The 25,946-nt window shown below is 37.9% G+C and overlaps 1 protein-coding gene across 2 annotated transcripts in view; it reads left to right on the top strand.

Moving 5' to 3' along the window:
- LOC136867149 (gastric triacylglycerol lipase-like) overlaps positions 1-25,946 on the top strand; it is an 82,836-nt gene that overhangs the window by 20,864 nt on the left and 36,026 nt on the right. Inside the window, exons 3-4 of one of the 2 annotated variants that reach the window (XM_067144260.2) lie at positions 16,829-16,943; positions 20,396-20,642. In XM_067144260.2, coding sequence (XP_067000361.2) covers positions 16,829-16,943; positions 20,396-20,642 — 362 coding nt within the window. The remainder of the gene's footprint in view (positions 1-16,828; positions 16,944-20,395; positions 20,643-25,946) is intronic. The other variant, XM_067144259.2, reaches the window with a different exon arrangement.

The raw sequence follows: 25,946 nt of genomic DNA, 5'->3' as shown, positions 1-25,946 counted from the left end.
AAATTCTGGAATCTTCTAATTTAATACCGGTTAGTATCATAAACAATGGGTTGGCAGTTTTTGCGGTCACACTATCTAAACTGAATGTATAACAGACAAACCTGATTAATGATCAATATCTTTCTTGCATTGTGTACACTATAGAATGATAAGATATACTCTTCTCCGGTGCTCGTGCTGTTCTTCCTATGAGAGAGGTCACCGCTTGGTCACTGCACACGCGAGATGGTTGGTAGAAATGTGCGCGAGCAAATACTTGAATTGCAAAAGTCGACTTGACTCAAAAGGGAAGAGTCTACTCTGAGTGCTTAGCGCATCATTTGAAAGTGAGCGAACCACGTGAGCTTGCATTTGGAATGTAGTGGGTTCAAGCCCCACTGTCGGTTGTGTTGAAGATGATTTTCCATAGTTTTCCATTTTCATGCCACAGATTTGCTGGGGCTGTACCTCAATTAAGGCCAAGTTCGTTTCCCTCCCAGTTCTAGGAGGTGAAATGTGGTATTCTCGTATTGCCATAACGGAAAGAAAAGAAAATAATAACGAATGCTGTAATAAGTGGTTACTTCCCCAAATATACTTTCTTCATATCTGATATTATTCGCCACATAGAGGAACACATCGGAAATTTTCATCTCCCTTTGCACAGGACGGAAAAAAGTGTGCCTAAAAGGAACATTCTGTAGCAGATTCAAAAATAAGGAAATAGGTGTTGGAGGGTTTCTGCGACTGGCCTTTATTTAACGAGAAAATGGCCCACACACCTACCAGTTAGCATTCCAGAATTTCACGCAAGCATCTCGTGTTTGAAGTTCACCAGGCCCTAATTTTTTTACTTCTGTCTTTATAATTTCTTTTACTTTCACTGATTTTTGCTGTAGATTAATCTCATCATAATTACATCAGTGATTATGAAAGCGAAGTTTTAACAAACCGCAGCTTATTGACACATTTCACAGTCCACATGGACAGTGAGAGAAATAGGTAATAAAACAAAAAAGGAGAAGTAAAAATATATGACGCTGGCCCACCTCAAACTCAAAGTGCCTGTGTGAGAGGGCAACAACCACTAGCCCAACTGCGCTACGTACAATTATTAGCAAACTGCCTTCACAAATAAAGCCTGTTATATTTAAAGGGCATTTCTTGTTAAATAAGAGTCAGTGGCAAATACCTTCCAACTCATATTGCATCTGTTCATTTTTGATGAGGATCGACCTCTTCAAGTTTGAACGACATCGATGATCCTACAGCTGTGGCCTCCCCATGTTGGTGGCATGCAATTTCCTCGTATACTCACGTGATGGCTCTGCTTGTTGCCTTGGAGTCAACTTCGAGTTATGCCATTACGCCTTTCTTTTGTGTGCCCACGCGTCCGGTGTCACAGTCGTATTTCAGCTGCTCTTGTGTATGTGTTTTTTAATGGCTTTTGCATTTTCAAACAGCGTATTTCGTTGTGTGATTCATTTGTGGTAGCACAGTCAGCTCACTAAATTTAAAGACGGTTTCAAAAATGATTCACAGTAATATTCCACTCTGACGAAACCTGGTTCCACCTCCATAGTTATGTGTGTACACTAGAAAGCTGTTTAACCTGACTTTGTATCTGAAGCCCCTCTCCACGATGGTGGTGTGCCACCAGTGCTAAAAGAATCATCGTACAGTGGAGAATTCGGTTGATTTTGTTACTTATGTAAATACCACACTAAACCCCTTTTTCAGAGAATTAATTGACAAGAACCACGATTTTGCTTTCTTTTAACAGGAGTCTGCCACTGCTTACATTGCGAATTTTTCCATGAGATAAATTCACGAAGTGTTTCCACAGAACCGAGTTATTAGTAAGGATCAGTGGCCTTCTTGTTTCTCCAATTTAGCTGCCTGCAATTATTATATCAGGGGTAAATTAAAAAACTGCCTTGTACAAGATGAACCTGCACACCATACAAGAACTAAAACATAATATTCGTCAGGAAATTGTCAGGATTCCTCAACTTGAACTACAGTGAGTGGAGTGATGAATAATTTCCTAATAAGATGCCAAAAAATGCGTGGAGAATGAGGTGGGTAGTTTCAACACCTCATTTCATAATTTGATAAGTGAAGGCCTCCTTATAATTCTTCTGGTTACTTTTGTATGGTATACCTTCTCGTTTTTGACCTCGACTCACACGCAGCAAACGAGCGTAATAACACCATATGCCATAGTAAAGTATATCTGATCACCCTGTAAAAACACACTCCAAATTGCAAAAAAAAAAAAAGTATAAGGGCAGATACTACCTTCTTATTATATTAGTAAGATGAACTACTTCCAGATTTTAAAAAACTGTTAGGTTCTTCAGTCTGCTGAAACTAATTTTGAATAAAAAATGTATAAACTTAATGAAAAAGAAAACATATGGTAACAGAATTATATCTGAAAGAAATTTTGTTACCATATTATAACATGTCTTGGAAATATGTTTGCCTATAAAGCATTGGCCTTGAGGCCCCATTTCATTTCCTTGTAATTTCAGTCTACAGGACTTAAAAACTGTGTGACTCTTATTAGTACACGTGATTTGCGTGGAGCGCTAAATGACAGTGGATGTTCTACACTCACCGTACTTTGGCACTATATAATGGTTAGTCGTGCTACTTCGAGTACAGTCACGTATCGAGTTCTACTGTTCGTAACAATGAACTGGCCGTCGACTGTTTGACCCTTCTGTGTAAAATAAGCATCACACGTCTGCTGCAGCTCCGAAGGTTTACTTACCTTTCAAGATAAAAAAGGGTGATGGTACTTGATTTTGATCCTGGGTGATCGAATTACCATCTGGCAATATGCCGTGATGTTTGGATTATGATTTTCAACTTCTGGATTATAATTTGTAAGTAACATCGTCAGTCTTCCCTTGGTGCCTGAATGAAAATTCAAGTAACGTCCACATATTATTATTCTTCAACTGTCGTGACGATTTGATTGTGTGTTTGAAACTTCAAAATTTTAAATTATTGTGAATGTATATTACCTTTGTGATCGAGAAATTATCATGGACAGAAAACTGTAAATGTGTTCAAATCGCTTAAGACCTTTGGAACATAAATTATCATTAGAAATGTAATTTGGGACTTTCGTTATTATAAAACAATTTATTGTATTTTTTGGTAACATTTATAAAATTTTGTTGGAGGATATATTGTATGAGGTTGTCCTTGTGGACGTTACTTGGTAACTGTATTATCTTGGGTTGTCTATTTCTTTTTACATTGATTCAATGGTGGTTTAAGTTACTTAATTCTCTTTTAAATTTATATTTTACTCCTCAAATACCACCAAAAATTAATTTAAATGAATGAGTTGAAAATAGTTTCTTGTGCCTAACTTCAGTCATGATATGGACCACCATGTTCTTTTCCTCAGATCATGTGATCTTGTTACTGTGGCGGCAAATTGTAAAATTTTTGGGGGTGTGCTCTTTGTTTGTGGCGTTGACATTTTGACATTCGACCATTGAGTAAGTTTGACTGTTCTAATGGTTATGGATTTTGTTTGATTTGGTGGTTGACCGAATCTGTTATGTGATATTGGGTTTTAATTGAAATGCTCCTTTGAAAAATATGAATTTTTGGGAGTATTCACTTACTTGTTTGTCCCTTTAAGTTTCAACATTCTTACCTTATTATAATATCAGTCAATACTGATCTGCATTTAGGGCAGTCACCCAGGTGGCAGATTCCCTATCTGTTGCTTTCCTAGCCTTTTCCGAAATGATTTCAAAGAAATTGGAAATTTATTGAACATCTCCCTTGGTAAGTTATTCCAATCCCTAACTCCCCTTCCTATAAATGAATATTTGCCCCAGTTTGTCCTCTTGAATTCCAACTTTATCTTCATATTGTGATCTTTCCTACTTTTATAGACGCCATTCAAACCTATTCGTCTACTAATGTCATTCCACGCCATCTCTCCGCTGACAGCTCGGAACATACCACTTAGTCGAGCAGCTCTTTTTCTTTCTCTCAATTCTTCCCAACCCAAACATTGCAACATTTTTGTAACGCTACTCTTTTGTCGGAAATCACCCAGAACAAATCGAGCTGCTTTTCTTTGGATTTTTTCCAGTTCTTGAATCAGGTAATCCTGGTGAGGGTCCCATACACTGGAACCATACTCTAGTTGGGGTCTTACCAGAGACTTATATGCACTCTCCTTTACATCCTTACTACAACCCCTAAACACCCTCATAACCATGTGCAGAGATCGGTACCCTTTATTTACAATCCCATTTATGTGATTACCCCAGTGAAGATTTTTCCTTATATTAACACCTAGATACTTACAATGATCCCCAAAAGGAACTTTCACCGGGCGAGTTGGCCGTGCGCGTAGAGGCGCGCGGCTGTGAGCTTGCATCCGGGAGATAGTAGGTTCGAATCCCACTATCGGCAGCCCTGAAGATGGTTTTCCGTGGTTTCCCATTTTCACACCAGGCAAATGCTGGGGCTGTACCTTAATTAAGGCCACAGCCGCTTCCTTCCAACTCCTTGGCCTTTCCTATCCCATCGTCGCCATAAGACCTATCTGTGTCGGTGCGACGTTAAGCCCCTAGCAAAAAAAAAAAAAAAAAAAGGAACTTTCACCCCATCAACGCAGTAATTAAAACTGAGAGGACTTTTCCTATTTGTAAAACTCACAACCTGACTTTTAGCCCCGTTTATCAACATACCATTGCCTGCTGTCCATCTCACAATATTTTCGAGGTCACGTTGCAGTTGCTCACAATCTTGTAACTTATTTATCACTCTATAGAGAATAACATCATCCGCAAAAAGCCTTACCTCCGATTCCACTCCTTTACTCATATCATTTATATATATAACAAAACATAAAGGTCCGATAATACTGCCCTGAGGAACTGCCCTTTCAACTATTACAGGGTCAGACAAAGCTTCACCTACTCTAACTCTCTGAGATCTATTTTCTAGAAATATAGCAACCCATTCAGTCACTATTTTGTCTAGTCCAATTGCACTCATTTTTGCCAGTAGTCTCCCATGATCCACCCTATCAAATGCTTTAGACATGTCAATTGCGATACAGTCCATTTGACCTCCAGAATCCAAGATATCTGCTATATCTTGCTGGAATCCTACAAGTTGAGCTTCAGTGGAATAACCTTTCCTAAAACCGAATTGCCTTCTATCGAACCAGTTATTAATTTCACAAACATGTCTAATATAATCAGAAAGAATGCCTTCCCAAAGCTTACATACAATGCATGTCAAACTTACTGGCCTGTAATTTTCAGCTTTATGTCTATCACCCTTTCCTTTATACACAGGGGCTACTATAGCAACTCTCCATTCATCTGGTATAGCTCCTTCGGCCAAACAATAATCAAATAAGTACTTCAGATATGGTACTATATCCCAACCCATTGTCTTTAGTATATCCCCAGAAATCTGATCAATTCCAGCCGCTTTTCTAGTTTTCAACTTTTGTATCTTATTGTAAATGTCATTGTTATCATACGTAAATTTTATTACTTCTTTGGCCTTAGTCTCTTCCTCTATCTCGACATTATCCTTGTAACCAACAATCTTTACATACTGCTGACTGAATACTTCTGCCTTTTGAAGATCCTCACATACACACTCCCCTTGTTCATTATTCTGGTGTTGCATAATATATGCATGTTTTTTGTGTGACTTATTCTTGATGACATATAATTTATCCATCTTACCTTATTAATTACATTGGTGGGAGTCACAAAGAGACTGTTTTCCACTCAAGTAATTACTTGAAATTAATTCAATTGATTTCATTTTGAATTGTAATAATCTACTTTAAATTCCTTTTCTCTTAATTTATTAATTTGTTATAAACCAATTTATGTTAAAGATTTTACAATCACAATTTGGATTTGATAATTGCCTAAGGTTGACTGACATTTTTATTTAAATTAAATATTTTCTCCTAATTAAAGTTTTGATATTTTCCCTGAAACTGTTGTTCTTATATCAGTCAGTAATTAACTTCTTAATGCATACATACATACATACATACATACATACATACATACATAATCATTATATACTGTTATGCCTTTCAGTGTTCAGTCTGCAAGCCTCTGTGAATTTACTAAACATCACCACAAATCTTTATTTGCAACTACTGCTGTGGCCTCGTTCAGTATTATACCTCTTATCCTTAAATTGTTAGAAACTGAGTCAAACCATCGTCGTCTTAGTCTACCTCCACTTCTCTTACCCTCTATAACAGAGCCTATTATTCTCCTAGGTAACCTATCCTCCGCCATTCACCACACATGACCCCACAACCAAAGCCGGTTTATGCGTACAGCTTCATCCATCGAATTCATTCATTCCTAAATTAGCCTTTATCTCCTCATTCTGAGTACCCTCCTGCCATTGTTCCCACCTGTTTGTACCAGCAGTCATTCTTGCTACGTTCATATCTGTTACTTCTAACTTATGAATAAGATATCCTGAGTCCACCCAGCTTTCACTCCCGTAAAGCAAGGTTGGTCTGAAAACAGACTGATGCAGGCTAAAGATAGTTTCGTCTGGGAGTAGACTTCCTTCTTACAGAATAATACTGATCGCAACTGCGAGCTCACTGCCTTAGCTTTACTACATCTTGATTCAATCTCACTTACAATATTACCATCCTGGGAGACCACACAACCTAAATACTTGAAATTATTGACCTGTTCTAGCTTTGTATCGCCAATCTGACATTCAGTTCTGTTGAATATCTTACCTACTAATATCAGTTTAGTCTTCAAAAGGCAAATTTTTATACCATATTCATTGCACCTATTTTCAAGTTCCAAGATATTAGACTGCAGGCTTTTGGCACAATCTGCCATTAAGACCAAGTCGTCAGCATAGGCCAGACTGCTTATTACATTTGCACCTAACTGAATCCCTCCCTGCCATGTTATACCTTTCAGCAGATGATCGATGTAAATTACGAACAGCAAAGGTGAAAGAGTACAGCCTTGTCTAACCCCTGTAAGTACCCTGAACCAAGAACTCATACTACCATCACTTCTTACTGAAGCCCAGTTGCCAACATAAATGCCTTTGATTGATTTTAATAATCTACCTTTAATTTCATAGTCATCCAATATAGCGAACATCTTTTCCCTCGGTACCCTGTCACATGCTTTCTCTAGATCTACGAAACATAAACACAACTGCCTATTCCTCTCGTAGCATTTTTCAATTACCTGGTGCATACTGAAAATCTGATCCTGACAGCCTCTCTGTGGTCTGAAACCACACTGGTTTTCATCCAACTTCCTCTCAACGACTGATCGCACCCTACCTTCCAATATGCCAGTGAACATTTTGCCTGGTATACTAATCAATGAGATAGCTCGATAGTTGATGCAATCCATCCTGTTCCCTTGCTTATAGATAGGTGCAGTTACTGCTTTTGCCCAATCTGAAGGTACATTACCAACACTCCATGATAATCTTACTACTCTATGAAGCCATTTCATCTCTGCCTTCCCACTACAATTAACCATTTCAGGTCTAATTTCATCTATCCCTGCTGCTTTATGACAATGGAGTTTATTTACCATCCTTTCCACTTCCTCAAGCATAATTTCACCAACATCATTTTCCTCCTCCCCATGAGCTTGGCTGTTTGCAACACCACCAGGATGATTTCCTTTTACATTGAGAAAATGTTCAAAATATTCCCTCCACCTCTCCAGTGATTCCCTGGGATCTATTATGAGTTCACCTGAATTACTCAACCTGAATTACTCAAAACACTGTTCATTTCCATTTTCCCTCCCTTCCTAAGATTCTTTATTACAGTCTAGAAAGGTTTCCCTGCTGTTTGACCTAGCCTTTCCAGGTTATTACTAAAATCTTCCACGACTTCTTTTGGGATTCAACAACTATTTATTTCGCTCTGTTTCTTTCGTCTACGTACAAATCCCTGTCTGCCTCGGCCCTTGTTTGGAGCCATTTCTGATATGCCTTCTTTTTACGTTTACAAGCTTCTCTCACTTCATCATTCCACCAATATGTTCACCTTTTCCCATCTTTACACACAGTTGTTCCTAGGCATTCCCTTGCTGTTTTTACTACAGCATCCCTGTATGCCACCCATTCACTTTCTATATCCTGAACCTGCTTACTGTGTACTGGTCGAAACTTCTCACTAATCATATCCATGTGCTTCTGTCTAATTCCCTCATCCTGGAAATTTTCTACCCTTATTCGTTTGCAGGCAGATTTCACTTTCTCTACCCTAGGCCTAGAGATACTTAGTTCACTACAGATCAGATAGTGGTCTGTATCATCGAAAAATCCCCGGAAAACTCGTACATTCCTAACAGATTTCCTGAATTTGAAGTCGGTTAAGATATAGTCTATTATGGATCTGGTACCCCTAGCCTCCCATGTGTAGCAGTGAATAGCCTTATGCTTGAAGAATGTATTCGTAACTGCTAAAGCCATACTAGCACAGAAGTCCAGCAAACGCTTCCCATTTCTGTTAGCTTCCATATCTTCCCCACATTTACCAATCACCCTTTCGTATCCTTCAGTTCTATTCCCAACTCTCGCATTGAAATCACCCATTAGCACTATTCTATCCTTGCTGTTGATCCTGACCACGATGTCACTCAATGCTTCATAAAACTTGTCAACTTCATCCTCATCTGCACCCTCACATGGTGAATACACGGACACAATTCTTGTCCTAATTCCTCCAACTGACAAATCTACCCACATCATTCGCTCATTTACATGCCTAACAGAAACTATGTTGCATCCAATGGTATTCCTGATAAACAGCCCTACCCCATACTCTGCCCTTCCCTTTCTAACACCCGTCAAGTGCACCTTATAATCTCCTATCTCTTCCTCGATATCTCCCTTTACCCAAATATCACTTACTCCTAGTACATCCAGATGCATCCTTCTTAGCTGACTCAGCCAGTTCTACTTTCTTCCATAAGCCCTATTAATATTGATAGCTCCCCATCAAATTCCATTTCGTTCACCAAGTTGTTTCCAAGGAGTCCCTCGCCTGTCAAATGAGAGTGGGATTCCGTTACTCCCATAGGTCCGAGGCTTGCTTCTAATGTTCTGAGCTCGGTAAATTCATGGAGCAGGATGCTATCTTACTTGCACATAGTCCAAATGAGGATCTCTTCTCTAAGGGGTTATGGATCACCGGTGGATTGTATAGTCCTAGCCGCCTGAGCACAAAGAGGGCCATGACTCAGAATATGTCCGAGATGCCCACTTCCATTCCATAGCAACTGGTATCCCGACTCTCAGAACCACTTACTAGGCTAGTCAGCCATTGCCCATAGTTCACGAACTAGGATGTGACTACACTAATCCACACCATGAACCGTCTTCATGATTTAATCCGCCTGACCTCTTTGGGCCTAGTTTGTTTTGTTCATTATCACAACATTTTATTGGGACTGACTTAAGGTAAGTGTTGTTCCATTTCTCTTGTTTATTGGTGAATTTGGTTTAATTTGTATGTCCCATGCCGTGTAACATTTATCGCTTGTGTATATCCTGAAGATACGCTATAATGTCTCCTTTTTCATATAATTTATAAATGTACTTATTCAAAATGAACGGAGTTAGGCAAGGAGATTCATTATCATGCCTTTTGTTCAATATAGCTCTGGAGAAAGTTGTTAGAGATGCAAGTATCAACACAAGGGGAACCATCTTATATAAATCAGTTCAAATTTTGGCATATGCAGATGATATTGATTTAATCGCAAGAACACCAAGAGCATTGAAAGAAGCTTTCACGAGCCTCGAAAAAGCAGCAAGAAAGATGAATTTACAGATTAATGAAGGGAAAACTAAATATATGCCCGTTACCAAGAAAGACTACCTGAGTGGGTCTGCATTCATAGAAATTGGCTCATATAAGTTTGATGTTGTGCATAGCTTTACCTACCTTGGATCAGAAGTTAATTCCAAGAACAATGTTAGTTCTGAAATCCAAAAAACCGAGCTCGATAGCTGCAGTCGCTTAAGTGCGGCCAGTATCCAGTATCCAAAAACGTATACTGTCTGCTAACAAGTGCTATCATGGCCTCAGAAAACATCTGAAGTCTAAGGTGCTGTTTAGGAAAACTAAAGTCCCGATGTATAAAGTTTTAGTAAAGCCTGTATTAACATATGGCGCTGAGATCTGGACACTCTCAAAATCTGATGAAAGACAGCTCGGTATACTTGAACAAAGGATTTTGAGGCAAATTTTTGGGCCAGTGGAGGAAAATGGTGTCTGGAGAAGATATAATCATGAATTGTATAATTTATATAACGAACCAAACATTTTTAACTGCATAAAGATCAGAAGGTTGGAGTGGGCAGGACGTGTGTTGCGTGCTAATGACAGAATGATAAAGAAGATATTTAATGCAGTACCAGAAGGAACCAAGAAAAATGGCAGACCAAAGTTAAGGTGGGAAGAAGGGGTGAGAGAGGATGTAAAGATAATTGGAATTAAGAATTGGAGGAGCTCTGCACTTAACAGGAAAGAATGGAGAAAACTTCTTCAGAAGGCCAAGGCCCACAAAGGGCTGTCGTGCCAGTGATGATGATGATGATGATGACTTATTCAAAATTAGTTTTGGGATATTGATGAACCTAACAATTATAAATTATCCAAGTCGAAACTGAAAACACAGATATTTCAGCAGTAGCCAAGCATTCCTACGAAACTAGGCACAGAATATCATTTGACAAGACCAAGATCCTAGCAGCTATCCCTTGGAATCTGGAAAGGAAAATCCGCGAGGCTATCGAAATCGAGAAACATCCGAACAACATAAATTTAGAAGAAGGATACAAAATCAGTAATTATTGGATGCCTATCATTCATAGTTAAAGACATACAGACCACAACATAAACACACGGGCTGCAACTGCATTACATAACAGCACGGGCAAGCCCCCACTACCTGGCTGTGACATATACTTTCCAGAAGTCTCGCAAGACAGCCAGGGCTTACGTCAGCCAGAAAGGCTAGGATATAAAAGGCCAAAATCAAGGCCACTCTAGTAATGTAATTTCTGCCTAGGAGACTGATTACCTCGGATCGAGTAGGGGTATTTCAGTCGCCTTGACAAAGAATACTGCAATGTATTCGAAATGTCGGCAAACTGTACGTGATATCAAATCAAATCAAATCTCTTTATTTGCAAATGAGGTGTCTACCTCGGTGGCAAATGGTACACTAAAATACATTATTGTCAAGCACTAAATATTAAATTAACAAGAGAAGAAAATTTTCCTATAATACAATATTATACAGTTTACGCTAACAATGTTTTCTATTAAACACACAGCTCATCCTTAATAAATTTATATTGTTTACAAAATTCTACTTATAATATCTCCTGTACTACTTACAAATATAGTCAACTGATATACAGTATGTGGAATTACTTCAAATGATACTATACAACTGGTATAAGATTAATATTTACATTGCATTTATTTATTTACTTTTTTTTTTACCCGTTCTAGATCCTAAGTAGCATAACGACCTGTACATATGCGTACAAGTACAACACGGTTCAACCCGGAAATTAAATTAAATAATTCTTCACACCGTGGAAGCTTCACTTCTAAGATAAGGTACTGTTTCTTTATTTTTAAAGGAGATTCCAAATTTTCACATCTGTAATATCTTCAGTTTTCAGTTTTCCTTCCTAATGGAAAGAATTTGACAACTTATTCACTTCTTTTCAACCCCACTTAAGTGATTATCCAAAAAAAGAAGAAATATAGGTTTCTTTATTTTTAAAGGAGATTTCACATAACAATTACCACATCTGCAACATCCGTTTGTGAGATATGAGTATCCCCGTATAAATAATTCAACCCATTTCTCAGTCCTTTTAACCCCCCTCTTAAGTGGATTTTCCAAAAACAAAAGAATACATGTTTCTTTATTTTGACAGGAAATTCTGATTTCAATTTTCACGCCTGTAAAATCTTCAGTGTTTGAGATATAAGTATTCTCATAATAATAATTCAACCCATTTATATTCCTTGCCATCCCCACCCCCGGAGGTGGATTTTCTGAAGTAAAAGAATACTTGTTCCTTTATTTTTAAAGAAGACCACAAATACCAATTTTCACTTCTGTAACACCTTCCGTTTTTGAGATATAAGTATCCTCATAGAATTCAACTTTTACGCTTCTTTCCCCACCTTCTTAAGTGGATTTTTCATAAACAAAAAATACGTGTTTCTTTATTTTTAAAGGAATACCAACTTTCATGTCTGTAACCTTCAGTTTTTTGAGATATAAGTACCCTCATAAAAATAATTTGATCTCTTTCACTTCCTTTCACCCTCCCCCTTTAAGTGGCTTTTCTGAAAACAAACAAATACATATTTCTTTATTTATAAAGGAGATTCCAAATATCCATTATTACATCTGCAACATTCATGTCTGAGATATAAGTATCCCCAGATGAAAGGACTTTACACCAAAAAGCTCTAATCAATGTCAAAATACCTTCGACTTTCACTCCTTCGAGCAAGATAAATACGACTATAGACACCCAAATACCTTTCCTTGCTCCCACAACTACTTAAAGAAGACTATTATCTTAACACATTCGACTTTCACTCCTTCAAGCCAGTTAAAATACGACTATAGACAGCTGAACAGCTACTTAAAGAAGACTGTTGTCTTATCTTAACATACGAAATTAACATCCTTTAACAGTCTATCATTACTTTTTCTTATCCTCCAATAGGAGTACCTATTCAAGGAAACACATTTCTACTTCATTATAAAAATTGAGCTGTTTATTGCTCTACCCTCAACAGGTTTTGTGCGCATTGACTCAGCGCTCCAGAGAGTGTAATCTTGTGAACTTGTGACATGCAGCTTGATACTACGATTTTAACCAAGGACATTCTAATAATTTTATGCTAGACAAACACCTTCATGGATATCCTCTTTTTACGATTTGGAAGAACAATCAGGATCCTGATTATTCACCTTTCAGGTTTGAGTTTGAGGCTGATGATGCCCTTAAAATGGGTGAAACATGTCCCTTGTAACTTTTTGAGATAAGATTTAATTCTTAATTTACTAGATCTCTTTGTATTGAATAGGTGGATATTAAAAATAACACTTGTAACATACTTTGTATGTACGTACATTTCAATACGGACCTAACATGAGAATTATTATGTGTAAGCCGGGGTATGTTGAAAATTGTTAGATTTTTCTGTCGCGCATGGGTTTCACTGATAGCCCTTTTCAAAAGTTCGCGGATATGCATCGCTTAGGGGGTAAAAATGGGGGTGAATTGTTATCTCGAAAACTTAACAGTTTAAAGACTTTTGGAATCTCTTTCAAAAATATGGGAACAGGTATTTCTTTTGTTTTCAGAAAAACCTCTTAAGGGGGTGAAAAAGGGGTTGAATACCTTTAATGAGGATACTTATATCTCAAAAACTGAAGATGTTACAGTCATGGTATTTGGAATCACCTTTAAAAATGAAGAAGCACATACTTTTTGTTTTTGGATAATCTACATTGGAGGGGGGGGGGGGGGGTCTGAACAGGATTGACAAAGGGGGTAAACTTTAAAAATGAGTATTACTACAGTATATCTCAAAAATGTAATATGTTACAGATGTGAAGATTGGTATTTGGAATCTCCTGTAAAAGTCAAGGAACATGCATAATTTGTTTTCTGAAAATCCACTTAAGGGGAAGTGTTAAAGAATGGCTGAAGGAGAAGTGCAAGGATGTTGAAAGTTGTATGGTCCTAGGAAAGTTAGATGGTGCATACTGGAAAATCAAGGAAACGTTTGGAGAAAGGAAAACTAGGTGTATGAACATTAAGAGCTCAGATGGAAAACCACTTCTAGGGAAAGAAGACAAGGCAGAAAGATGGCATGAACATATACAACAGTTGTATCAAGGTAAGGACATAATGATATGGTTCTGGAACAAGAATAGGCTGTTGATGCTGATGAAATGGGTGACCCAATTTTGAGGTCAGAATTCAACAGAGCTTTGAGAGACCTAAATAGGAGCAAAGCACATGGAATTGATGGCATTCCTTCTGAATTACTGACTGCTTTAGGAGAAACCAGCATGGTGAGGTTATTCCATTTAGTGTGCAAGGTGTATGAGACAGGATAAGTGACATCCGATTTTCACGATTTTCAGTAGAATGTTGTTATACCTATTCCCAAGAAAGCCGGTGTTGACAAGTGTGAAAACTACCGCACCATTAGTTTAGTATTTCACGTCTGCAAAATTCTAACACGTATTATTTACAGAAGAATGGAAAGACAAGTTGAAACTGAGTTGGGAGAAGATCAATTTGGCTTCAGAAGAAATATAGGAACATGTGAAGCAATCTTGACTTTACGTCTGACCTTAGAGGATCGAATTAAGAAGGGCAAGCCCACATACATGGCGTTCATAGATCTAGAAAAGGCATTTGATAATGTTGATTGGACCAAGCTATTTGAGATTCTGAAGGTGATCGGGATCAGGTACCGAGAAAGAATAATTATCTACAATCTATATAAAAATCAGTCTGCAGTGATAAGAATTGAGAGCTGTGAAAAAGAAGCAGCAATCAGAAAGGGGTGAGGTGAGGCTTGCAGTTTGCCCGCCTCCCTTTCAAAATGTAGAACAGGCTGTAAAAGAAATCAAAGAAGAATTTGGAAAGGGAATCACAATCCAAGGAGAGGAAATCAAAACCCTGAGGTTTGCCAATGATATTGTTATTTTATCTGAGACTGCAGAAGATCTCGAAGTTGCTGAATGGTATGGATGGAGTCTTGGGCGAGGACTACAAGATGAAAATAAATAAGTCCAAAACAAAAATAATGGAGTGGAGTCGTACAAAGTCAGGTGATGCAGGAAATATTAGATTAGGAAATGAAATCTTTAAGGAAGTGGATGAATATTGTTTCTTTGGTAGTAAAATAACTAACGATGGCAGAAGTAAGGAGGACATAAAATGCAGGCTAGCACAAGCAAGGAAGTCCTTTCTTAAGAAAAGAAATTTGCTCACCTCGAATATTGATATAGGAGTTAGAAAAATGTTTTTGAAGACTTTCGTTTGGAGCGTGGCATTGTATGGAAGTGAAACATGGACGATAACTGGGTCAGAAAGAAAGAGAATAGAAGCTTTTGAAATGTGGTGTTACATAAGAATGCTGAAGGTAAGATAGATAGATCGAATCACGAATGAAGAGATACTCAATCTAATTGATGAGAGGAGATCATTGTGGCTAAATTTGACAAGAAGAGGAGATAGAATGATAGGACACATCCTAAGGCACTCAGGACCAGTGCAGTTGGGTTTTGAGGGAAGTGTAGGGGGTAAGAATGGTAGGGGTTAGACCAAGGTATGAATATGACAAGCAGATTGAAGCAGATGTAGGATTACAGGAGTTATGCAGAAATGAAAAGGATAGTATAGGATAGGGTGGCATGCAGAGTTGCATGGACTAATGACTCAAACAACAATAAGGTGTGAAATAGGAAATATTTTTACCCCCCCCCCCCCCAAAGTGTTAAACGAGGGTTAGCTCTGTAAACAAAATTATTCATCCCTCCAAAATCATTTGACGTACTAAGTTGTAATTTTACGAGAAGGGTCTTCTTTTATATCCTAGGTGTAAGATCATATACTTCAAGATATTTCCCCCCTATGGGGTTTAGATGGTGATTGACTCTCAAAAGCATAATATTCATTCCTCCTAAACTGTTTCAGGCACAAACTAATTTTCTTAATGAAGGGTGGTCTTCTATATCCTAGATGTTAATAAATATTTTAAAATATTCACCCCTTAAAAAAGTATTCATTCCTCCACTTACTGTTCGACGTACAAAATCAAAACTTCACAGGTTGGCAGCTTTTACATCCTAGATGTTAAATAAGATAGGGTTTAAAACGTTCAAATTCTTCTGTATGGGGTTCAAATGAGTTTTAGGTAAGAAAATAATCATTTCCCCTAAACCCTTTGACGTACGAACTGAGGGCGTATTTTACAGGCTCAGCTGACAGTGTACTCTCCAAAATGTAAAATTTTCAATAATAACTTTCAGTTTAAAATCATAGCCAAGCACGGGTATCATCTCTAGTATTCATATAATGTCCTTCCTTCCTTCCTTCCTTCCTTCCTTCCTTCCTTCCTTCCCTAGCATGGAAAAGTTTTAATCTTCTTTTGTCCATTTCCCATTTTCCTGAAGACATTACTTCCTGTGGATTTGGCCCAGTTTTACAGCCAGATACCCATCCAGCCACCAACTCCAAGTGGAGGGAACTATTCACTACTACGTATTTCTCGACGGTAATCTGGTGTGTTTGGTGTAAATGAAAAGACTTGTAATACGGCTAACACAAATACCCTGTTCCCGAGTAATATGAATTAACCATACTGAGTTATCCATCCAGAAAGTGAACACAGGCCTCTCTGAACTGAAGACCATTACTCTGACTATTCAGCCAAGGAGCTGGACAATTACCCTACACTAATGTTCTATTTGAACAGTGCATTTGTCATTGTTAATGCAATTGCCCATCCAAGACAACTGCGGTTTGTACGTATTGTTTCAATCCGGCTGATGCACGTATGCTGTTCACAACTCTCATAGAATTATGGCCTCTAAATTTTCTTTCTTCCCTTTTTTACTTCTTTTATTCTTTCTTTCTTTCCTTCTTTCTTTCATTTATTTATTTATTTATTTCCTTCAACATGTCAAATATCATACTTTCAAAACAAATGATTTAAGCCGTCCGTATTTTGTTCCAGGTTACGTACTCGCCGACGCTGGATATGATGTGTGGTTAGGCAATTCTCGGGGGAACGTTTGGTCCAGTAAGCACGTGTCTCTCCACCCGTCTAGCACTGAGTTCTGGAATTTTAGGTGAGGTAGGAGAATCACTCTAGGATAAGAAGTAAGATGCTTTAGTCCATCATCCTTTCAATATATTGTTCTGTGACAGTGTTATACGTCCATTTACTCTGCGCTTTTCTTGTGAGAATTGGAGTGACAGAGAGTAGTGGAAGGGCAACTGTGATAATATCCTGTGTAATTCGGGCCACGTGGCCACATGGTTATTCACATTAGTCACTTGGGCCCTCGGTGCAGTCAAGAAAGTAATGCATATTTTAGATATTGATGCTGTCCAAAATAATCATCAAATGCTTCTGAATGCTTGAACAATTTCAAAAACATTTGTCTAAAAGCTCCTACTTGACGATCTCAAATTATAGAGTGAACCCACACTCACCTCCCTACAAAATGTGCATTAAGGAGCATCATCGCACCAACTTCCTGGGATTCCATCATTGCACTGAGAGAAAATGTAATGCCCCTTTCAAGTCGTCGCCTCCCCATCTGCTTTGATAGTAATCAAATGTCGAATATCATGTTGCTCAAAAAAAAAAAAATCCAAGAATTGCAATGTTTGAAAAATTAACAGAAGTTCCTAGCTTACACCGACAGAAACTGAACGATCTCTGTGGCTCATTTTTCACTCTGACAAGAAGACCTTGTCAACGACTCTCCACTGATTTCATCGATTTTTAATATACATGTACGCCATGGCAAAAATTTCCACCGGTTCAAATTGCAAGGAGCAAATCTCACCCAGTTCCAATAAGATGAAATTTGAACATGACATATTTTCACAATGAACATTTAGCACAATGGGTAAGCTCTTCCCTTCACGAAATTGTAATCTGCGGAACGAATCTAGTTTCCCTGGTGTATTCTTAAGTTTATTATTGAAAACTCCTGTGGATGCAAAGACACGGCCTTTGTTCGATATGCCAGATACCATAAAAATTATTTTTTCATGACCAGTACCACACTGCTTTGTTTAGCTATCTGTTGTCGTAACACAATCTTGCAAATACATATAACATGCTATAAATGACATTAAAGAATACATCAACGAAGACGTCTAAAGAAGATGATGTGAGTGCTTTGGTCACAATGTTTTACCCAAAGATAAAACTTTTTTTTACAAGTTGCTTTATGTCGCACCAACTCACATAGTGACAGTAGGATAGAAAAGGGCTAGAAGTGTGGAGGAAGTGGCCGTGGCATTATCGTTAAACACACATTACTGCGCACATGTGCTTGTAATGCACATAATGTTGAAACTCGACATGAAAACAAATCCATAAAAACACTATGGAGGAGAGATCGTATCCATGGATCACGAGCTTGTGAAGCAGATTGGTTGCTGGACTGTGAGGAACTCTCAAAATTTCATAACCCTGTTTTCTCAAAATTGGATGGGTGTTACGTCTTGCAATTTGAACTGGTCAAAGTTAACGCCATGGCCTGCACGTTTATTGAACATGGACGAAATATCTGAGACACGTCGACGGGGTCTTCATGTGAGGGATGGTCGATTCTCCGAGAGATCTGGGTTTCCACTCCCGGAGTGACACGACTGAAGGAGATAATATACCCCCTGGTAACTTAAAAAATGAGCATGCCTGTCTGTCTGCTTAGTTATCAGCCTGCAGGTGGTTGTATTCACAAATAACAAATCTGAAGGCAATGCCGTTTTAGGGATACAACAAAAACCGATGGTGTGTCTATAATAAGATGCGAGTATTCAGATAGTTCCCCATTGCTTTCTTCACAGAGCAGAAAGTGCTATTGCAGCACGACTGATGCAGAGGATAAAGTTAGACGCACTGAATGTCATTACTCAGCACCACCCACACCTCAGTAGTTTTTATACATAAATAAGATTGAGGCATCAACAGAAGCTATAATTTGTTGTAACTTATGCAAAGAAACAGATGCAGAAAGAGCAACAGCTAGAAGTAGGCTTATACATATTTATACATATTCAGAATTAGAATATAGACACCGTAACATTCTTAATGCTTCAAAAATCTGGAAAACAAAACATGTAAATAATTCACCTTTCATTGTAAATAATTTTATCGTTAAAATTATATAAATTGTCCACTAAATTCTGTGAAAGTAAATTTCACTTTTCACAGGTTCCGCTAAGTACAGGTATTTTTAATGTATTTTAGTTTTAACTTCATGCTATTAGAGAATATTTCCATTAACGCCATGTTTCCGCTATGTAAAGATTCCTCTGTGGATGATTGCACTGCAATACACAGTTCTTTTTCTGAGAGAATTGGAAGAATAATTTAACCATTCTGTAATGAAATAATTAGATCCCCAGGAGTTCACAACAATTCTCTATGTATCGTCCAAGAGACCCTACATGGGACTGTCTTTGCTTTAAGTTGAGGCAGGCTACTTTCCTCCACATTTCCTACTCGACATCCATTTACCAGTTCTTATTCTCTACCAACTCTGACCATATTAGGTTTACGAAACTACCAGAATTATTTTATTTGCCAATAGACTCATTTTTCGAGCAATGGAGCTGATAACCCTGTTGTTATCTGCGTTTACTACCACAAGAGCTATCCAAAAGGAGGGCAGCAGGGACACATATCTGGGGACCCCAGGATTGTTAGATCTAGGAAGTTCAATGGACTGACAATATTATCGGAAGCCCAGTAAAAGAAATGTGTCCAATGAAATGTTCGCCTTAAATAATTTTAAGAATTGTGCCAAACCTAAGACCAAATTCTTGATATGAGAAGAGAAATACCTGAGTAGTGTTTGGATAACTTTACAAGCAACCTCATCTCAAAATACCTTACCGATTTCAACAGAAAAAGGAAAGGCTTCAAATAAATATTTTGATTACATTCCCAAATCTTGAATAAGTCTGGAAACAAGGTGCTTTCCACTTGCCGTTTTGAATGGCATCTAAAAGTCAAGCTTCGTTCTCAATTTATAGGGCTGTGTATTGCTCTAATACTGTTTTTCACCTTGCCAATTCATGTAGCTTCTGGTGACAGAAGTTTTAGTAAGCAGTCCCGTACAAAGAATCATTTAAGATCCACTTCATTGGAGGAAATCTATGGTATTTTGTTGATAGGACATAAAATAGTACCATATTCAGACTTCTCAGACCTTATTCGTGATCGTCAAAGTGAGAAAATTCAGGATGCAGTGCAATATGACAGTAGAAAATATTTAGGATACTTGGCCTGTTAAGTTATTATTTGATATTAATATTATATAAACATTCTCATTTTTTATTTGTTTTGAATCCTGTATTAAATTATATTTCTTAAAAGGAAACAGATATCTGTACAACTGTACCTATTATTGCACAAAATATATTTGGTAATTTTTGGTCAAAGCCCATCAAAGGGCCCAGAATTTATGTAGATGGCTCTGACTACGATAACCTGTAAATAAAGGAATCAAGAGATATTTTGGAATTCAAGGAATATAACTGTCATTTTTTCTCGTAGCTGGCATGAGATGGGAATATACGACCTTCCGGCCTTCACTGACTACATTCTGAGGAGAACTGGTCAAGAGAAGCTGTCTTTCATCGGGTATTCAATGGGTGCAACCACGTTCTTTGTGATGACTTCAGAGAAACCTGAGTACAATAAAAACTTCAATGTTATGATCGCTTTGACTCCTGCCATGTACATAAAGTACTGCACATCGCCAATGCTGAAGATGTTTGCCATTGCCGGTGAACAGCTTGAGGTGAGTAATCACAAAGTTGTGAAACAATCATAAGACTTACTCTTCCTATTCTCTTACAATAACTGTAAATGTATCTCGTAAGTAAATTCCCTTACCAAAAGAAAATTAAAAATATGCAACTGTCAAACTTCTGTGACTGTAAGCATCAATAAGGTATTGTATGACTGGTCTGCAAACTTTGGCATGTCTCAAAATCGTAAACGTAATGAGTGTGACGAAAATTGTGACGGCTGAATCTAGACGACTTACCTCACTCAATATGACGATCCTTCTCCTTTTCTACACACCACAGAGCTACTTCCTATACACTGTTGAACCTAATCATTACAAATAGTTGATAGAAAGCATACTCACGGACAACTGCCATCTCCCGGATTATCCCAACATGACTTTCCACTCATTGAAATGCCCCCAGTATGAGCCTAAATTAATTGCCAACCGAGACTTCAGAAACCTGAATAAGGAGGCGTTCATTGAGGATGCACTGAAGACACTGTGGCACAACGTACAGCTTATACATGGCATTGATGAAAAAATAACCCTGTTTAACAATCTACTTTTATAACTGCACGAAAAACATGCTCTCATAAGAGCAGCATGATTTAAACAAAAACAGTCACCTTGGCTGACACAAGATATATGGGCAAAAGAAAGAAATGCAGCTTACAAATCAGACAACTTCGAAAAGTACAGAAAATTGCATAGCACAACAACTCAATCAGGAATATTAAGATAGCACATACACGTGGTAGCTTAAAATATAACTGTTCTGCCGACGTATGGAAAACTCTTCACAACATCGGTTTGACAAAAAAAAACTGATAAAAACTACACTGACTTATCATTAGATGACTTAAGTAAATATTTCTGCTCACAAATTTTGCATACAGATGAAAGGACTAAAAAGGAAACGATCGACAGACTACATGTGAAAAGAAACACGATGGAGAACAATACTATTTTTCACATGTAACTCTTAATGACGCCAGAAATGCAGTCCATGAAATGAAGTCAGAGGCTACGGGATGTGAACGAATAAATTTGACATTCATTAGACTCTCTGAAATTGCTCTTCCAACAATTACACATATAGACTAATAAATACTTCACTTATGACAGGAATCTTTCTCAATAAATGGAAAAAAACCCACGATAATCCAACAAAACCTGAAGACTTTCGACCAGTTTGCATACTTGCTTGTTTTAATAAAATATTAGGAAAGGTCATTCAAAACCAGATAACAAACTACTTGATAAAGACCAATAATGTACACCTAACCACAGCACCATCACAGTACTACTAAAAGTAAAAGTGACATTCAAGTAGAAATGGACAAAGGACAAATGACTATACTTGTCCTTTTAGACCTAAGTAAAGCATTTAACTGTGATGATGGTGGTGATGAAGCTTGGTGTTTAAAGGGGCATACAGGGAAATACAGGGTTATTCAAAAAGAAGGAACAGGTTTCAAACATTTATTTCCTCCAAACTACAAAAGATGGAAAGACGACTCTAACATTCCTGGAAAGAGAAAAAGTTCAATTTTCACTTTTGTAAGGTTTCAATATGAGCACCATGTATTATACGACAAATGTCAAAACGGTGGTTCATTTTTTGTCACACATGAATCAGGTGGTCTCTAGGTATCGAATTCACAGCTTCAACAATTCAATGTTGCAAACTTTCAAGAGTGTCAGGCATACGGGAGATACACACGGTCTTCTACATAACCCCACAGATAATAATCACAAGGAGTGAGGTCTGGAGACCTGAGAGGCCACAGGCGATAACGGTTATCTTCTGCTTCTCTTCCAATCAAACATCCTGGAATGGTGTTATTTAGGTAACGTCGAACGTGCTGACAAATGAGGCGGGGCACCATATTGCATGAGGATGAAGTCATCGGAATCATCTTCCATTTAAGAAAATAATCAGTTTTGAAGCATGCCTAGATAGGTTAGTCCTGTCACAGTTTTCTCCGTGAAGAAAAAAAGTCCAGAAACTTTCTTTACAGATACGGCACAGAAGTCGTTTACCTTCGGCGAATCTCTTTCATGGTCAGTAACTGCCGTAGGATTTTCACTTGCCCAAATTCTAACATTATGCTGATTAACTTTACTGGAAAGATGAAAAGTGCATTCATCTGAAAAAATTAATCGTTCAGAAAAATTTTCTTCTTCCATATCTCTACATGCTAACGCAAAAGTCGTACCTTTTATTGTAGTCGTGTGGATGCAATTTCTGCAGTAACTGCAGTTTGTACGCTTTCAGGAGCAGATAGTGTTTCAGAACTCACCTTACCATTGGTTGAGGAATGTTAAATTCTTTGCTTCCTCGTGTTGCGGATATCTTTGGGGTCCTTTCGTAAACTGCATGAATACACTCAACATTTTCATTCGATGTGCATGGATGTCCTGTACTTTTCCCTTTGCAGATGCAACCATCTTCTACGAACTTTCGATGCCACTGGTAAATCTGCTTATGCCGAGGGGGTTGTTTATTAAACTGACGGCGAAAAGCACATTGAACTCCAATAATGGACTCTAGTTTTGTTAATTGTAGCACATAAAATGCTTTTTCCTGTTGTGTCGCTATTTGCTTACACTCCAACTGACAAGCACCAGTGCACCACACGCAGTGCGGCCGGGCACGGCAAGCTTCAGCGCCAATGTGGCTGGGATTGGAACTTGCAACAGCGGCACTTCTACATGGATTGTTCAAATTTTAAAACTTTGTTTGTCCGGGAAAGTTGGAATTGTGGGTCTACCTCTTGTAGTTTCGAAGAAATATAAAATAAGTGTTTGAAATCCATTCCTTCTTTTTGAATAACCCTGTATTATTAGCTAAGCTACAAGCACTGGCGTGACTGCACATGTATTTCATCGGGAGGCAGCAGTGCGTGTCATTAGGTATGAAAGTATCACTCTGGCAACAAACTGAAGTTGGCGTAGTTCATGGTAATGTTCTAGTACCACTAATCTGTACTTAATGTTACTGGCTTTACGTCCCACAAACTACTTTTACAGTTTTCGGAGACGCCGAGGTGCCAGAATTTTGTACCACAAGAGTTATTTTACATGTCATTAAATCTAGCGACATAGGGCTGAATTATTTGAGCACCTTCAAATACCACCAGACTGAGCCAGGATCCAACCTGCCAAGTTGGGGTCAGAAGGCCAGCGCCTCAACCATCTGAGCCACTCAGCTTGACACACTGTACTTAAATGACTTACCAGAGCATATAAAAACTTGTGAATACTATTTCTATGCAGACGACATACAAAACTGGAAGATATCCAACTAGACATTAACAAACTAAACGATGGCATGGAAAACATAAAAACTGGACTAGAAATAATTATCTTAAAGTCAATCCATTCAAAGCGCAAGCAATCATAATAGGATCCAAAAATAATCAGTGCGATACTCTCGTACCTACTGACATGCACTGCTTCCTTCAGAGGGTGTCGGGTTCGATTCTTATCCGGGTTAGTGATTTTATTCTCGTTTGATTAATTCTTCTGGCTCGGAGAGTGTGTGTTTGTGTTTGTCCCAACATTTTCCTCTTCATATTCAGACAATACGCTGTACTATCAACTACAACAGAAACACATAATAGTGATTAAATCCCTCCATATAGCGTTAGCATTAGGAAGATCATCCAGCTGGAAAAACAGGAACAAATCCGTATGTATATGACAGTTCGCTCCCATGACCCTACAGGTGCGGGAAGAGTGATAGAATTATTATTATTATTATTATTATTATTATTATTATTATTATTATTATTATTATTATTATTATTATTATTATTATTATTATTATTATTATTATTATTATTATTATTATTATCACAATGATTATTATTTTTATTATTCTCCAACTCCTTGGCTGAAGGTCAACGTTGAGGCATTTGGTTCAGAGGATCCCGATTTTGATTTGCCGCCGAGTCGGGGGATGTTATTCTCGTCTGATTGTCTTCCATCTTGGTGACTGGGTGTTTGTGTTTGTCGCAAAACTTTCCTCTTCATAACGTTTCTTTACCATCGGAGCTTTTCCATTCTACTTTATTTTCTAAGCCAACTATACGTTCTGTGGCTGTGCAAACATCTCAAGAAGAGAAACAAGATGATGTAGTAGGAGGTAAAGAAAAAGATTATTTCAGTGCTTCTTCACTATCGAAACAAGTCAAGTTTTTATCTACGCAGAAGCACATACTACATCAAAACAAGTTCTTCCATTTCCTACGCATCAACTGTCTACACGTATTCTCAATGTTAACAGCAAGATTCTGTTACCCTATGCAGATGTAAGATACTGTAAAGACCTCAGCTTACTCGTTGAATGTTTACAACTCCTAAGAGCTTATCAAGATGCTGGTTGCGAGGAGTACGAATGAGAGATTCTAGAAACGGAGGAAGAATTATGTTGTATGGGTATTATTGAGTAATAGCTCTTCAAATTGAAGACGCATATGAGTTAAAATGAGCTCATTGCATCTACCATTGTAGACATGTCATCAGATGTAGAAAGGATGAACTGAGTCATCCATTATTTGTCATTTGTATTTACAGTAACTCACAAACTTGCTGTCATAGTGTACGTCAACACTTCTTCTTTCCTTTGTAAGCTGATGTGTTCTCCCGCTCGCACATGCACATAAGCTATTCCCCTGTTATGTCTCTAGCGGGATCTTATAAACCTAGTAGCGTACGACAATCCTTTCCTCCTCTTTTCCCTTTTAGTCTTAGTTCTACCAAAAATAAACATGTAGATAATCTTTTCTGTTCAGAACACAAGAGAATGTATGCCGACTGTTCAAATCTTTTCTGTTCATTACAAAATGCATGTAGATTTGAAATTTGAGCAAGCGAAGATAACGACAATGTATGTTGTAAACATAAAATATAGGTTATATGTATTGGTAGGTGTGATGCCACCATGTTCACTTCCGCTACTTGGTAAAGGATGCATGCTGGTCATTCACCCTCCAAGCACACCTCTTGCCTCTTATGAAACGGGTAACATTACATCAGGGAATGCATATGATTAAAACGCTTACAAAAACTGTGTCAGTCATCTTGTTTGCATGCCCTAACAAGCAGAAAATCAGTGAACTAACTGCTAGTGTGTGATCTGTTAGCCAGTGCAACCTCGGTGGGCTTTTTTGCTTCTTTACAGTACCTGATAATGATTCTGAAAGGAACTAAACACATGGATGACATCAAGGTAAGAACTGCATCAACAACTTTGTGAAGCATAACATGCATAATACAATATATTTTGAAAAAATAATTCCATAA

This window comes from Anabrus simplex, chromosome 3 (genome assembly GCF_040414725.1).
Source record: "Anabrus simplex isolate iqAnaSimp1 chromosome 3, ASM4041472v1, whole genome shotgun sequence".
NCBI lineage: Eukaryota > Metazoa > Arthropoda > Insecta > Orthoptera > Tettigoniidae > Anabrus > Anabrus simplex.
This window is presented reverse-complemented; position numbering and strand designations above follow the sequence as displayed.